The following is a 17,058-nucleotide window of genomic DNA, read 5'->3' on the forward strand; positions in this document are numbered from 1 at the left end:
TTAATAATTTACAAACAAATACACCAATAACCATCTGAATTAATGCAATGTCAATAAAATGACACTAAGTGTGTTGGAGCCTTACCCCAGTCCACAACCAGTAGACATGGACTGTGTACTGATGACAACAAAGTAATAGTGAGGACATATGATGGCCATTAAAGCAGCCTCAAGTTTCCAGCAGCCCCTTCAGTTCTTGCACTGTCCCCCCACTGAAGATAATCGGTGGTGTAGCAGCCCCACCCTCACTTCTCTTATGGGCCAGCTCCTAATTTCCCTCTATGCAGGGAGCCCACACAATGCACAGCTTGCTCTTCTTTGTGCAGGGATTTGGTATCCTGCCCCCACAAGACACTGAGGGTATGTCTACACTACAGGATTATTCCGATTTTACATAAACCGGTTTTGTAAAACAGATTGTATAAAGTCGAGTGCACACGGCCACACTAAGCACATTAATTCGGCGGTGTGTGTCCATGTACCGAGGCTAGCGTCGATTTCCGGAGTGTTGCACTGTGGATAGCTATCCCGTAGCTATCCCATAGTTCCCGCAGTCTCCCCTGCCCATTGGAATTCTGGGTTGAGATCCCAATGCAAAAACAGTGTCACGGGTGATTCTGGGTAAATGTCGTCACTTTTCCTCCGGGAAAGCAACGGCAGACAATCATTTCGCGCCCTTTTTCCCTGGATTGCCCTGGCAGACACCATAGCATGGCAATCATGGAGCCCATTTTGCCTTTTGTCACTGTCACCGTATGTGTACTGGATGCTGCTGACAGACGCGGTACTGCACTGCTACACAGCAGCAATCATTTGCCTTTGCAAGATAGCAGAGACGGTTACCAGTCATATTGCACCATCTGCCGTTGTAAATTGGCGATGAGATGACGGTTATCAGTCGTTCTGTACCGTCTGCTGCTATCATGGGTGCTCCTGGCTGGCCTCGCTGAGGTCGGCCGAGAGCGCATAGGCAAAAATGAGAATGACTCCCCGGGTCATTCCCTTACTATGTTTTGTCTAAAAATAGAGAGTCAGTCCAGCCTAGAATATGGGGCAAGTCTACTAGAGAACCAGAGAGCACAGCCGCTCCGTGTCAGAGCCCCAGAGATCCCGCAGAAATGATGAGCTGCATGCCATTCTAGGGGGTGCCCCTGCAACAACCCCACCCGTTGCTTCCCTCCTCCCCCAACCCTCCTGGGCTACCGTGGCAGTGTCCCCCCATTTGTGTGATGAAGTAATAAAGAATGCAGGAATAAGAAACACAGACTTTTTAGTGAGATAAAATGAGGGGGAGGAAGCCTCCAGCTGCTATGATAGTCCAGGCAGGACATTAAAGGGTGGGGAGGAGAGGAGACCAGCCTTCCGCTGCTATGATAGTCCAGGCAGTACAGAATCTTTTCTTTAGACATGACCGGGGGGGGGGGGGCGCGGATGGAGCTCAGCCCCCAGTTGCTATGATGAAGATGGTTACCAGCCGTTCTGCACCATCTGCTGGGAATGACCAGGAGTCATTCCTATTTTTACCCAGGCCCCCCCGGCAGACCTCACCAAGGCCAGCCAGGGGCACTCACAGGATGATGATGAGGACGGATACCAGTCCTTTTGTACCGTACCGTCTGCCACCGGGGAGGGGAGGGGAGAGGATGCTGCTGTTTAGTGCTGCAGCACCCCGTCTACCAGCAGCATGCAGTAGTCATAGGGTGACATTGAAAAAAGGCGAGAAACGATTTTTTCCCTTTTCTTTCGGGGGAGGAAGGGTGTAAATTGACGACATACACCCTGAAACACCCGGGAAAATGTTTTTGACCCTTCAGGCATTTGGAGCCCAGCCAAGAATGCAAATGCTTTTCGGAGACTGCGGGGACTGTGGGATAGCTGGAGTCCTCAGTACCCCCTCCCTCCCTCCATGAGCGTCCATTTGATTCTTTGGCTTTCCATTACGCTTCTCACGCAGCACTGTGCTGAGTCCCTGCTGTGGCCTCTGTCTATCATAGCCTGGAGATTTTTTTCAAATGCTTTGTCATTTCATCTTCTGTAACGGAGCTCTGATACAACAGATTTGTCTCCCCATACAGCAATCAGATCCAGTATCTCCCGTACGGTCCATGCTGGAGCTCTTTTTGGATTTGGGACTGCATCGTCACCCGTGCTGATCAGAGCTCCACGCTGGGCAAACAGGAAATAAAAGTCAAAAGTTCACGGGGCTTTTCCTGTCTACCTGGCCAGCGCATCCGAGTTCAGATTGCTTTCCAGAGCGGTCACAATGGTACACTGTGGGATACCGCCTGGAGGCCAATACTGTTGATTTGCGGCCACACTAACCCTAATCCGACATGGCAATACCGATTTCAGCGCTACTCCTCTCGTCGGGGAGGAGTACAGAAACCGGTTTAAAGAGCCCTGTATATCGATATAAAGGGCCTCATTGTGTGGACGGGTGCAGGGTTAAATCGGTTTAACGCTGCTAAATTCGGTTTAAATGCGTAGTGTAGACCAGGCCTGAGTCTGCAATGCTTTGGCTGCCGTTAGGGGCCTCTGTGCCTTTTGTCAGAATTGTTTCCTAATAGATCCACAGCCCACTTTCCCAACAGGAACTAAAAAGCTCAGTTAGCTCAATCTGGTGAGGAAATATTTAATTTAACTAGAGTTGGTATCACTGTTGAAACTATATAAATCCCTATGGTTGTTCTGGGCCTGACTTTTTACTGTCTTAGGTCTCACTGCATTTATACAGAAGGAGTGCAAAGTGAGTGCAAAATGCTACCAAAGGTTTGAGTGAAGAATTCTCCTTTGTACCATTATACAACCATTCAGTTATAGATTTTAAGACCAAAAAGAATCATTATGATCACCTAGTCTGGCCTCCTGCATAGCAAAGGCCATAGAGTTTCACCAAGTGTTTCCTGCATCAACCCCATAATCTCTGGATAAGCTACAGCATATGTTTTAGAAAGCGACATCCAATCTTGTTTTAAAACGACTCCAAACCACAGAGAATCCACCAACCCCCTAGGTAAGGTGCTCTAATGGTTTATTACCCGCATTGTGAAAAATGTGCACTCTATTTCTAGTCCACATTTTTCTAGCTTCAGCTTCTATCCACAGGTTCTTGTTATGTCTTCGCTAGATTAAAACTCCCTCTACTACCAGAAATCTCTTCCCCATGTCAATACTTGTAGACTGCAATCAAGTCACCTCTTAACCTTCTCTTGGAAGCACTAAATAGATTCAGCTTCTGAGGCTCTCATTGAAAGTCTATTCCAGACCTCAGATCATTCTTGTAGCCCTTTTATGAACCATTTCTAATTTGTCAATATCCTTTTCAAAGCATAGATACTAGAACTGGACACATTATGTCAGCAATGGTCTCACTTATGCCATACAGAGTGGTAATACCACCTCCTTACTTTTACTTGATACTCACTGGCTCACACATCCAAAGGATCACATCAACTCTCTTAGCTACAGCATCACACTGCGGGCATGTTCAGTTTGTTATCCACCATGACTCTGATTCCCCTTCTGAATTACTGCTTTCCATAGTATAATCTCCCATCTATAAATCCCATCTTTCATTCTTGGTTCCTAGAGGTAGGAACTTGCATTTGACTGTATCAAAACACATGTTGTTCAAGTATGTCCAGCTTACCATATGATTTAGATCACTCTGTAAAACTGAGCTTTCCTTACTATATTTACTATTCACCATTTTTTTGTGTTATCTGCAAACGTTACCAGCAATGATTTTATATTTTTTCCCAGATCACTGATAAAGATATTGAATAGCAGTGGGATGAGAATAGATCCCTATGGGACACCACTAGAAACATCTCCACTGAATGATTATTCCCCATTTACAATTAATTTTTGAGATCTATCAGCAAGGCAGTTTTTAATCCATTTAATATGGGTTGTATTTATTTTGTATAGTGCTATTTTTTTAAATCTGAATATCATGGGAGACTTGGTCACATGCCTTAAAGAAGTCCATGCATTTTATAGTATGTCAATGCAGCCATATTTATTAACCAAATCTGTGATCTCATCAACTATATCACCCTTGTTTCACAAGACTTGTTTTCCATAAAACCATGTTGATTGGCATTAGTTATATTTCCATAATTAAATCTTTACTGATTGCATCCTAGATCAACCGTTCTGTAATCTTGCCAAGAATCAATGTCAAGATAACTCGCCTATAATTACCTGGGTTATCCAGTCTATCCTTTTAAAATATTGGCAGAACTTTGGCTTCTTTCCAGTCTTCTGGCATTTACCTAGTATTATAAGATTTGTTAAATATCCCTGTCAATAACTTAGAGACTTCCATAGCCAGCTCTTTTAGTTTTCATGCAAGAATTTTATCTGGTCCTGCAGACTTAACCCAAGTGTAAATGACAACAAGAGATGCAAGATAGTGGATAATCAGGCCCCTTAATTTTGACGCAACCCCACTTGCCATCTTAATCACTGCACAAAACTAAGATTCTATTTAAAAGCTTGTATATTGCAATGCATTCCACACCAGCATGGTTTAATAGATGTTTCTGCACTTTCCTTGCGTTTCGTCTACTTTTTCCTTATCTGGAACTTACAATCTTACAGTGACCCAAGAAAACCAAAAACAAACACCAAAAGCAACCACAAATGCCTTACAGTGGAAAAATGCCTTACAGTGAGAGACTTAATGAGCTCAGTTTCTTTAGTTTATGAAAAAGAAGATTGAGACATGACTTCATCTGTAAGGTACCTAGAACACTTTGGATGCTTGATAAATAACAAAGAGCAAAATACCCAGTTTTTACATGTGATGGGGAAAAGTTGCACATGCACATACCCGTGCCTGCTCCTGGTCTTGGTCTATACAGATTCTAACATAGAAAATTGGTGTAGAGTCCAACATTTGTGTGCATGCAGGTGTTTAAATTTTTTGAAGTGCATGTATAAATATTTGAATGTACAGTTTTGCAGGTGCAAGAGTGGAGGTCATTGACTGAAATTTGGGCCCTTATAGTTGGCTCTCAGTATATGAAATTGCTTATTTATATCATTACACATGTGACAACAAAAAAAGTGTGAACACTGAAAAAAAAATCATTACGGAATTTAATATACGCTTTCTATAGCTACACAACTGAGAGACTGAAGTGTAATTTTTCTCATATTCTTCTGGCTAATCAAGCATTACATACCCTGAAAGAGAGATTAAAGTATATGTGTTTCAGATATCACTTACCTTTTATTCAAATAAAAATTCTTTTTCCAAATAAGGGCCATATCATCCTGTTAGTTTATAATAACTCATGTAGGACAGACTATGTCCTGAAGGTTTTTTAAAACCAAAATCCTAACCCATTCCTGCCGCCCTACCTCAAGTGAAATCCCCCAGGCTGAATGAGAACTGAATGTGGTATTATCAAAAGATGTCAACCTCTGTGTTTGATCCTTCACATGTAAACGCAGCCCCTCTACTATTGCCAGATTTAATAAAAGTACTACATTGTGTTCTTCCATTATAGGATGGATCAAAATAAAGACCAAATTAAAATATGCACCCACACTTTAGTAGAAATATGCATATTTTACTACTTCAAAGATGGTTGGTTCTTGCACTAAATAGACTATATGTATATTTAGCTAACTTTATTTATTATTATAACATCTACTTATGAGAACAACATTGCATGCTTATTATGCTGAATGACCTACACTCTTAAAACAATGAAATGACAACAAAAACAAAGTGATAGAACTTGTAGGAAAATTGCCAGTGCTTGTCGAAACCGAGTAATGCTGATTTTCTTTTCTAGTTATACCTCTATTCCACAGCAATTACATGCCTTCTTCTGTTATAAAATCTTAAAAGCATGCAACCTGCAAGGATCTACAATTGCGGCTTTTCAGTCAGATTTCTTTATCTTTGAGGCAGATTTTTGAAATCTGATTTTAAATGGAATGATCAGATAATAGCTAAATTAAGATATAATATTTAAGCAAGCAGCAGTGTCCGACCCTCTCAGTATCCTGTATCTTTCTAGTCCTTGTTCTCCCAAGGCTTTCACAAACAGCTGACAATGAAAGACAACCAACCAGTGTTATAATTATAAGTTCATTTCCATGAGATTTTCATTTTGGAATGAAAAAAAATCAGATATGATTTTCAATAGAACTCTATACTGGCTAAATTATGCTCCCATTGAAGATGATGGTTAAACTCCCATTGTTGACTTCAATGGGAGCGGTTAGACCAACTTTGGAGCTTTTGAAAATCTCACACTTCAGATTTGCTTGAAAAATGGGAACACGAGTCATCAGTGCCACCCTTGTGTGTGTGCAGCTTGGTACGAATCCAACAAACTCTTTTTTCAAACTGCCAAATTCGTGCTGTGATTTCTAAACATTTTTTTCTCAACTGCACAGGAATAAAGTCACAAAGCCAAAATTCATTCCTGGCTTACACTGGCTTCTGTTTGTGTAAAGCGGGGCCCCGAATCTCTGGTCTTGGAGAGTATACCAGTGATCTAGAAAGTTAACTGCACTGACCGTGTAAGGTTCATGACCAAAGCAGGTTGGGGATGCACCGGTTTAGTGCATAGTCACAGCACTATCTACCAGCTAGGTTTCTGTGGAGGCCTGGCCACAGGTCAAAGCTCCACCTGTCTTTGGTAGACAGCAAATCCCCAGTAGAGCCCCGGGACCTTACTGATGCAAATAGATGCAGCTTGCACCTCCCTTCAACAGTGAGGATCCATAAAATTAACAGCATATTTGAAGATATTTTATAGACGAGAAAAAGAAGTGGCTAATATCACACAGGATTCCCAGTGCAAATATAATGGGTCAATTCCTATTCCCACTGAAGTCAGTGGCAAAGCTATCATTGACTTCAACTGACTTCAGGATCAGGCCCAAAGTGATAAAGGAAGCCATTGTTCTGTGCAGAAACTTAAACACTCTAAACAAAACAACCAGCAAGTATACCTAGAATACATAAACAAACAATACATAAGAAATGTGAAGAACTTGAAAACCCATTCTGAACAGACAAGAAATTCCTACAGCAACCCAGTAACTGTAAACGGCAAATTAAATAATAGTGAACAAACAACTTGGAAGAATCAGAGCTGTGAAAATTAAATGAATTTAGCTGTATTAAGAAGACTGGATAAGTAACTTTAATATCCATTCTGGAGACATTTCCCTGTGCTTCCAAACAGCTTATTTCTGCAAAGCAAAAACCTCCACTTCAATGGTTTCTGCAGGAGGGCAGGTGAGATTTGTGCATAGACGTCATACTCAGGTTCTCCCCAGATTGTTACAGAATTATTTTTTTTCTTGTTAAAATTGCTTTTATTACCATCTTAACTCTGGATCTCATTCCTCTCTCCTCTACTTCCTGCTGCCAAAAACCTAACATTTTCCACAGGCTCTTCAAAGCTTAGTTGATACCCTTCCCCATCCTGCTCCTCTCTCCTAACCCAAACTATAGCTTGTTTGGAAACCTAGGGAGGGAATACTAGGAGAGCCCAGGATTTCTCTCTCTGTGTACCTCTTTCTTCCCCCAGGCACTTTCCTGAGGAAGGCACTATATGCCTGTGATGGGAAATTTCAGATGAAGTCTGCATACCTCTACATTGAAAATAATAACTACAATGGGATTTCCATCTTTCTGCCATGGGTGGGGGGGAGAAAATAAATCTTGTTAAAAACACACACAAAGAATCCAACGACCTCAGCTGCCCTCCAGCCTGGCAAAAATAACAAGACTTCATCCTGTGATGTTACTGAAAGGAGGAAGGTTTCCTGGTAACTATATGGAAATTCGCACTAAGGACTAACCTTCAACAGGTTACAATACGACTGCAAATAACCTCCAGCAGTCAATCTTTCATGTTCTGTGTGACCACTTTAAAGCATCCCCAGGTTTCCCCTACCATTTTGTTATGACCTTTGATCTACTAGAGGACAGATTTTTGCTGGTGGTTTCACTATATTTCTTAATATGCCAGCCCTGTATGGTTTAGTTTCTAGATTCCTCTCTGTTTTATTTAACAATTTCTGCTCACTGAGGCTGCTTTCTAAGACACACATCTGTCTTTATGAGGATGCAAGGGTAAGGGACAGCAGTCATATGTTACTCTAGCATATGCTTCAGTACATTATAGGCAGTCACAGTGTAGACAAGGTCTGATATAGACAGGTAATCTAAGTTGTTAATGTAGTTAAGCTTTTTCATATATTAGCATGATCTCCCAACTTCTCTCCTTCCACGGGGTGACTTTAACTCCGGGCACAGTTACTGCATGGAAGTTTTGATTTGACACCCCTACACATACACATACAAACACCCCAGCCCCATCTCTGCAGGAGGATATTACCCCTTGACAGTCAGTGTTAGTCTGCGTTTCTCTATGAGCCCCCTAGCCCCTTCACTGCATGCGAGATATTAACCCGGTCTAAACGATTACCAGTGCATGTAAGTTTCTCCAGCCCCCCGCTCCCTGCAAGGAGACTGTTGATTAACCCTTGGCGGCAGGTGCTGGTGAATGGGAGTTGCACGACAACCCCCCCCCCCCCACACACACACACAAACACTGCTATTAACCCGTGAGAGTCGGGTGCCCGCAGCAGGCGCAAGTTTATTCCCCGCGCCCGCAGTGCTGCCTGCACCCCTGACTCACCCGAGGTCAGCTGCATCCAGGCGCAGATCTTGTAGACGGTGGCCGTGTTGCAGAAGAAGAAGAGGGTGAAGCAGACGATGCAGGCGATGATGAGCGTCATGGAGAGCCCGATGAAGAAGGAGGCGGCTTTGAAGGCTCCCGCGGGCAGGCTGGAGAAGTCCGTGAAGCTGCCCCGGCAGGTGAGCTCCCGGGAGAAGCCGTTGCCGATGCAGTAGTGGAAGAGCCCGAAGTAGCCCGCCTGCGGGGTGTCCACGCCGTCGCCGATCCAGTAGGGCTGGATGAAGCACACCACGTTGACGATGGCAAAGCAGATGGTGAAGATGGCCCAGAGCACCCCGATGGCCCGCGAGTTCCGCACGTAGTTGGTGTGGTAGAGCTTGGCCGCCTCCTGAGCCGGCAGCATCCCCGCCGCTGCCGAGGCTGCTGCCGCCGCCGCCGCCCCCGCCGCCGCTCCGGGCATCCTCCCCGAGAGAGCCCCGCGCGGTGCACTGCCCGCCCCGGCGCTGCGACAGCCAGACCCTCCGCCCAGCGTCACACGCTTCGCGGCATCCCCCGCCGCCGCCTAGGGGGCGAGCATCCCCAGCCGGCAGGCGCTGGCCCGGGCGAGAGCCCGCCCTGCTGCCGTCGCCGGCGCTGCGGCGGCGAGTGCAAAGCCCCCCGCGCGGCGAGGCGCGCTGCTGCCCCGCCGGCTGCTGCTGCGCAACTGCGTCCCGGCGCCGCTGGGCCGGAGGGGAGGCGCGCGCTCAGGTGGGCAGCTGCCCTGGGCGTGGGGGCAGGGGGCAGCTGCGCTCTGCCCCCACGCAAAGGGGAGGGGCCGGGAGCGGGAGGCCGGGGAGCAGCCTCCGGACAGGCTGCGGTGAGGCCCTGAACGTGCGCGCCAGGGCAGGGCTCGCAGAAGTTGGGAGCGGGAGTATCTGCAGGCAGGGGCACCCGGCACGGGGGAGATCTAAAGGGGACTTGCCTTTGAGGGGTTGCGAAACCTCCAGTCTCCCCTAACTCAGCCACAATGTGGGCTTCCTGGGTTTTCCAATTGGGTTTCTACTCCTTCTCCTTGAGCACCTGGCCTTGGAAACACAAGGGCTCCCAACAGAGCACCAGGCTTAGAGGCTAATCACTGAGTGTTGTAAAGTAAAGACCACAGGCCTCTGGCAGCCATCTCTGAGGACTGGAATAGCCACTGGAACAGCCTGCGGCAACTGCCTAACTTCCCTCACTCTTGCTGGCACATGGACTCTCTCACCCACATCAGGGGAGGTGATCAGAAGGTTGGACACCAGTCCCTAGGCAGGGTCAGTAGCAGGGGCGGCTCTAGGAATTGCGCCGCCCCAAGCAGGGCAGCATGCCGCGGGGGGCGCTCTGGCAGTCGCCAGTCCTGCAGCTCCAGTGGACCTCCCGCAGACGTGCCTGCGGAGGGTCCGCTGGTCCCGCGGCTCCAGTGGAGCATCCGCAGGCACGTCTGTGGGAGGTCCACCGGAGCCGCCTGCTGCCCTCCCGCAGCACGCCGCCCCAAGCGCACGCTTGGCGCGCTGGGGTCTGGAGCCGGCCCTGGTCAGTAGCTGTCTGCATAAAGTTGAGCTACCTGCCACTTGCAGCAGTGGTGGCCAGGTTCCAAGAGGATCTGACTTTAGGTGGGATTCTCCATTGCTATGGAATATTTAGGGTTAAAATGATAACAGCTTCCATGTGCATCAAACCACCTGAACTCACAAATTCTGGAGTCAAGCATGAGATAGGCACAAACAGGGTTTTCATTGTGTGGTGGTTATGCACACATACAGCAAGTGGATGCTTGAGGATGGGTTCACACAAAAGGGCTTGGTTATGGAAGTGGTCTCAGGAATAGATGTGTGCAACAGTTTAGGGCAACTGCACCTGTATCTTCCCTTAATGGTCCAGCTCCCTACCATTGCCTGTCTTGGGGTGGAAACCTGTGTCTCAGTCTCTTCTGACTGGCATATCTCCAGGCTGCACAGTTCCCTATCTACATTGTATTATTCCCAGCAGAGATAGGTTGCCCAAGCAAAACTGCTTGCTTTTTCTTCACAGACTGGTAACAGAGTGATTGTCAACAGTTATAAATTACCAGACAGTTCTATTTTATTCTTAAGGTAAAAGCACTGCAGAGAAAACATTACAAAACAACAGAAGAATATACATGCATGCTCATAGACTTTGGGAGATATCTGATAAGCCTAATGTGGGCTCTGGCAGGAGCAGTCCATCAGCCCACCCAGGGATTTCCTTTGTGGTCACAAGTTCATCACAGCTTCAGCTCAGAACAAGCACATTCATACCACGTTTAGTCCACCCTTTATACAGTTCTGGGGCCTTAGAGCTGAAGGTTCCAGGAGCAAATAATTAGTAAACAACAGGGCTGCCGGGGGGGGGGGGGAGTGGGGCATTTGCCCCAGGCCCCGCAGAAGCCCCCACAAGAGTTTTTCAGGGCCCCTGGAGCGGGGTCCTTCACTCGCTCCAAGGGCCCCAGAAAACTCTCGCGGGGCCCGGGCCCCCAGAGCTTCTTCCACTCCAGGTCTTCGGTGGCGGGGGGTCCTTCTGCTCCGAGATCTGCCGCCAAAGTGCCCAAAGACCCGTGGTGGGGAGTCCTTCTGCTCCGGGACCCGCCGCTGAAGTGCCCTGAAGACCCGCGGCGGGGGGTCCTTCCGCTCCGGGACCCGCCGCCAAAGTGCCGGGTCTTCGGCGGCAATTTAGTGGCGGGGGGGTCCTTCCGCTCCAGGACCCACTGAAGTGCCCCGAAGACCCGCGGTGGGGGGTCCTTCCACCCTGGCCCCCTGAATCATCTGGGCAGCCCTGGTAAACAATGTGTTTTCCTGTCCAGGGTGTAGCTTCAAAAGGGTGAATTTCAAATGGGCCATTTGCATTCCCCTTACCTGTGAAGTGGATTTCCTAGGAAGTACTGGGAGTATTGTTCCAAAAGCCCCTTTAAAGTTCCTAATACCTTGCAAGAGAATGCATTAGTCACTCTCTTAGAAAAGGGACATGCCGACAATACCACATACACAACTGCATTTTTAATAGAATAGATCCTAAAGGTATTAAAACCAATTCAATAAGGTTTAATTTAATTCCAGGGCCACCCGGGGGGGGGCAAGAGGGACAATTTGCCCCGGGCCCCACAGGGGCCCCCACGAGAGTTTTTCGGGGCTCCTGGAGCGGGGTCCTTCACTCGCTCCGGGGGGGCCGGAAAGCTCTTGCGGGGCCGGGTCCAGGAGCTTCTTCCGCTCCTGGTCTTCACCGGCGGGGGGTCTTTGCGCTCTGGAGCGGAAGGACCCCCCACTGGCGAATTACCACTGAAGCGGGACCCGCCGCCGAAGTTCAGCTGGGTCTTTGGCGGCAGGGGTCCCTTCAGTTCCGGGACCTGCCGCCGAATTACCGCCGAAGACCCGGGCTGCACGTCGGCGGCGGGTCCCGCTTCGGCAGTAATTTGGCGGTGGGGGGGGGGCCCCGCCGCGGGTCTTCGGGGCACTTCGGCGGCGGGTCTCGGAACGGAAGGGCCCCCCGCTGCCGAAGACCCCAGGCCCCCGGAATCCTCTGGGCGGCCCTGTTTAATTCAATAAAGTTCATACAGGATATTGTCAGTCTGTCACAGTGCAGTCTATATTCAGAATTGGACAGGCCCACATAGCTGAGTAAGTTAGTCATGGTACACGCAGGTGCATGCCAAAATGTAAAGTTCAAGGTGGTCCTCATTAGTCCTACATTGGCTGCTGAGCCTCCTATTCTTGTGCAAAAGAGGCAGCACAGGGCTGGCCTTAGCATGAGGCGAACTGAGGTGGCCTCCTCAGGTGCCAGACTGTGGGGGCACCACTAGGACCCAGAGTGGGGAAAATTGTGTCTGCTGCTGGTGCATATGCATTCTCTCTGCTCTAGATGCACAGAGATGGTGGAGTACTGTGCTGGAGGAAGGTGGGCACAAGAGACATAACAGGCAGGCAGGAGAAAAGGTGAGAGGGAATAACAGAAAGCAGCAGGAGCTGCAGGGAAAGAGAGGAGGAGGAGCCTTTTATTTAACTCTCTAGCACCCCCAGGAGCCTGGACTGATTAACACCAGCTTCTCAGGAAGCTTCCTGTTTCCTGAAGCTTCCCTGAACCCACTTGAGGAGAACAGAAAGTCAACTGAAGTAGTAGGAGCCAGTTAGGCCCTTAAGATGCTGATACCTTCCCTCACTCAGGCCCTGCTACCAGCCTGCTTATTTGTCCCCTTCAACTGAGTGTTGAGAGCCACTATAGCTGGCATAGAACAGCAGTCATGAGTGAAAGAAGAAAACGCCCCTCTGGGGCAGCATTCAGAAAAAGAAAGAAAGCAAAGGAAGCTTTTCTATCTAAGCAGGAAGGATCTCTCTTGAGATAAATAGACACAAATGTTCACGGTGAGCCTTCCGGCCCCAGTGAGGATGTGAGTGGTGAGGAGATGCCTGATCTTCTAGTTAGTCACGGTGCAGATGACCTGGCAGCTACTGCAGCATCCATATCTCCATCTCAAATGGATGTAACCATGCACATTCCTGGAGAAAAGTGTAGATCAGAGAAGAGTGTGGTGGAGGCACAAGAAACAGCTGCTGCTGAGTTTAGTTCCTTAAGTCTAGATGATCCAGGACTGTGGACCCACTTGAGCAGTAGCCTGAGGGACTTCCTTGTACTGCATGGGCCACAGCAAGTGAAAAACTTCATATTCCCCAAAGATAATGAAAATAGAAGTTTCCATCCAACACATTACTGGTGTGAAATCCCCAATGGTGACAAAGTGGAGAGGCCCTGGCTTATGTACTCAAAAACCCAGAATGCTGCATACAGGTCTGTCATATCTTACGCGCATGTAACATGCGCAATTTCAGCTTTACGTGGTCGGCAAAAACAAAAAAAGAGAAAAATAACAATTTTAATACTGTACCTGTAATGCGGGCGATTCCGCCCGCCATTACACTCAATGTAATTTTGACTATATATGATTTTCACTTTACGCGCTGACTGCGGAATGTAACCCCAGCGTAAGATGCGACAGACCTGTACTATTTTTGTTGCAAACTCTTCCAGTCTAATGCTCCAGGCACATTGGGTTCTACAGGAACAAAGGACTGAAAAAATCTGGCTAGAAATCTGGCATGCCATGAGAAGGCAGCAAATCACCAGAGAGCATTTCATAGGTGGAAAGAGCTTGAGATGAGACTAAGGTTACAGGCCACCATAAATGATCAGCATCAAGAGAAGATTGCATCAGAGTCTCTTTACTGGCAAAATGTTCTGAAAAGGCTCATTGCCATTGTGAGAATGCTTGTTACCCAAAACCTAGCACTGCGTGGCACTTCAGATCAGCTGTATGTGCCAAACAATTGAAACCTCCTTAAAACTGTGGAGCTGATGACTGAGTTTGATGCTGTACTCCAGGAGCAACTAAGAAGAGTCACCACCCAAGAAATGTACACACACCACTACCTTGGAAAAACAATTCAAAATGAGATCAGACAGTTACTGGCAACAAAAGTCAAATAGAAGATTGTGGCAGATCTGAAATCAGCAAGATATTACTCTGTTATTCTGGACTGCACACCTGACATCAGCCATATGGAACAAATGACTTTAATGATGTGTTTTGTAACAACGACAGAACCTAGTGAAAATGTCCCTGCAATGGTGACTGTCAGAGAGCATTTTCTAGAATTTATTGACATTGATGATACTACCGGAGCAACTGATATGACACCAGGTCAGTGACATTTCATGTCTGCAGGGACTGGGAAGGCAGAAAGGTCCAGCAGGAATTTGATAGAGAATAGATGAGTGATGCCTTTGGCTGCATGGGCCAGGTAAAGGGAGGGCAGAGAGGGTGCCTACATGTGCAGAGGCAGCAGTAACAAAGCTGCTTGGCACTCAGTTCTTTTTCAAGATCCTCCAAACTCCCAGAACATACTCTTGTCAGGTCTAATTTTCAGCTTTCTTAATCCAGGAGGCTTTTGAAAATAGGCATCATTTGAGGGGGCGGCGAAAAGAAGGCACATATCTAGAGGCATTTAATGTCTACACAGAGCAAATAAGACCCTGGTTTTCAAGGTTTCAAATGAAAGACCCACACACACAGTGAACTACACATTTTATCTATCATAGAAGCATTGTCATGGGAGAATTTGAACTTGTAAGCCAGAGAGTCCTAGATATTTGAAAAAAAATCAAGGCTAGGCTATTAAGCCCTGCTTGCTAGCTTCAGACATCTCATGGCTTTCTCTAAGCGTCAGATGTATCAAATGGGTCATATAAAATGTTATTTTTATTAACTTCTGTTTTGTTTTTATTTTTCAAACAAAGTACTAAATGATCATAAATTGGAGAATGTCCAAATGTAACTCTAGTGCTGGCAGGCAGGACAATATGAAAAGGGATCAGTGTGGAGATCTATTACACATATCAATAGAGCTGAGCTTCTGGTTCTTTTGAGGAATACAAACTTCACTTTGGACCAGATGAGAGTTAAAAAACATGGCTGTTTAATGTTAAAGTTTAATAGTGTTTCTTGCCTCCCGTAGGCATATTTCAGGCTGACAAGCAGGAGTGGTACTTTGTGGTACTAAGATTTCTTAGTGGAGCTTTACTTCTTAATGGGGATGGAGAACAAAAGAGAGTATAATCGACAATAAGAGAACAAATCTTTTTTCCTGAATTTCCAGAATTTCTCCAATTTCTTGTACTTTTAAACTTAGGTCTTTTACTTCTAATTCCTGTTGTTTATTTTCTAAATCCCTCTCCCAGCCCCCTGAATACTGGATGTTAGTCTGATCTTACTGAGATGTATTAAAGAGGTTATCTTATGTCAATTATGTTGAAAGACTAACATAGTTCACAATGTCCTAGATGCTTAAAGTTACACTCTGACAGTTATATATGAAGCGGGAACTTGCACAACTACCTGTTATGTTGCTGGAGGAGGGAAAGAAACCTGAGGTACAGCTGAGCAACCAGAGGATTTTAGGAAAAGAAGACTTATTGTTTTAAGGTCTGTTAGTGATGGGGTAAGACAAAGTAAATAAAAAGCTCCACTGCCAAACTTCCAGCATTCATGTCAGCATCCTGATGTCAGAAAGAATGTAGAAACAGAGTTAGGGACTAAGTTATTAAACAATAGCCAATAGCCTTAATATTCAGTACATTCTGTCCATTGTAACTGGAGAAACACTGTACCTCAAAACCAAAGACAACGGTTTGGAAATATGCTTAAGGTCTGGAACTACTTAGCTGAAAGCTTTTAATGTCACATCTCTATTATCAGTAAGTTTAGTTTTCAAAGTGTAGCATATCTGTTTCACTCAAGCTCTCAGCAACTTAGTAGGTCTTATACTTAGTAGCCTAGTTAGTGGTTGTTTCTAAACTCTGAAGAGATTAATTTAAAGGTCAGATTCCCATCTCCTGGTTGAAGGGTTGCTCTGCCAATGATATGTGAGGTACCTGACGTCATGAAGGAACTCCATTCAGGGAATCATCATGAAGGTCATGGGAGTGTCACCTGAGGTACATCCTACATGGTTTTCAGCAATGGTGTGCAGGCCACACACAAGTACTTTTACCACCATGTTACCTAACCTTGCGGTGAGGGTGATGAGTGGGAGCTGGAGCATCATGGAGATATATGCAGGGATGTGTGTGTATGTATATCCATTAACTAATTCTGTTGGTTACTTTCAGGAATCAGGAGTATTGGAGGTAGACATTGGTGGCAATCATCAGGAAAGTGAGTACATGGTGTGAGAGAGGTAAGGCCCCTGTGCTTGCTAACCATAAATTTGGTGCTCTTGGTTTTTTTAAAGCATTCTTGGGGGTGGGGAGAGGGAAGAGAGAAAAGTTCTCTTGTTAAAAAAATGGATGTTATTAAAGTATTATTAAAACACAACTTCAAAGTCCTTTGTGGTTGATTGGTGGGGTGGGCGGAAGAATGTAATCAGAAAAATGTAAATGACAATTGGGAATTGTTTAAGAATATTTTATGGTTTTTGGGTCATCCAATAATCGAGGAGGAAGGCAACCTGGTTTAGAGGGGAAGTGAAGGCAGCTACAAAAATATATAAATATATTAAACAAATGGAAGAAAGGGGAAGGTAATAGTAATGGATATAAATCAGAAACTAGGAACTGTAGAAAATCTATAAGGAATGGAAATGGTGGAATTATCAATACAAAGAAGAAAGAAGTGTTCAATAAATATTTCTGTTCCATATTTGTGAAAAAACAGATGATGTAGTCATATAATATGATAACACTCTTTTCATTCTACGAGTATCTCAGGAGGATGTTAAACAAAAGCTACTAAAGTCAGAAATTTTTAAGTCATCTGGGAAAAGTTTTGAAACAGCTGGCTGAAAATTTGCTGGACTGT

General features: G+C 46.0%; 1 protein-coding gene across 9 annotated transcripts in view; it reads right to left on the minus strand.

The window, feature by feature from the left end:
* LHFPL3 (LHFPL tetraspan subfamily member 3) overlaps positions 1-9,199 on the minus strand; it is a 406,285-nt gene extending 397,086 nt beyond the window's left edge. For all 9 annotated transcript variants that reach the window (XR_005591757.1, XR_005591758.1, XM_039517452.1 and 6 more), the window contains exon 1: positions 8,682-9,199. Coding sequence is in view for 7 of the 9 variants with exons in the window: in XM_039517452.1 (XP_039373386.1) it covers positions 8,682-9,141 (460 nt within the window). In the remaining 2 variants the exon portion in view is untranslated. The remainder of the gene's footprint in view (positions 1-8,681) is intronic.
* Positions 9,200-17,058: the final 7,859 nt, after the last annotated feature.

This window comes from Mauremys reevesii, linkage group 1, assembly GCF_016161935.1.
Source record: "Mauremys reevesii isolate NIE-2019 linkage group 1, ASM1616193v1, whole genome shotgun sequence".
Classification (NCBI taxonomy): Eukaryota; Metazoa; Chordata; order Testudines; family Geoemydidae; genus Mauremys; species Mauremys reevesii.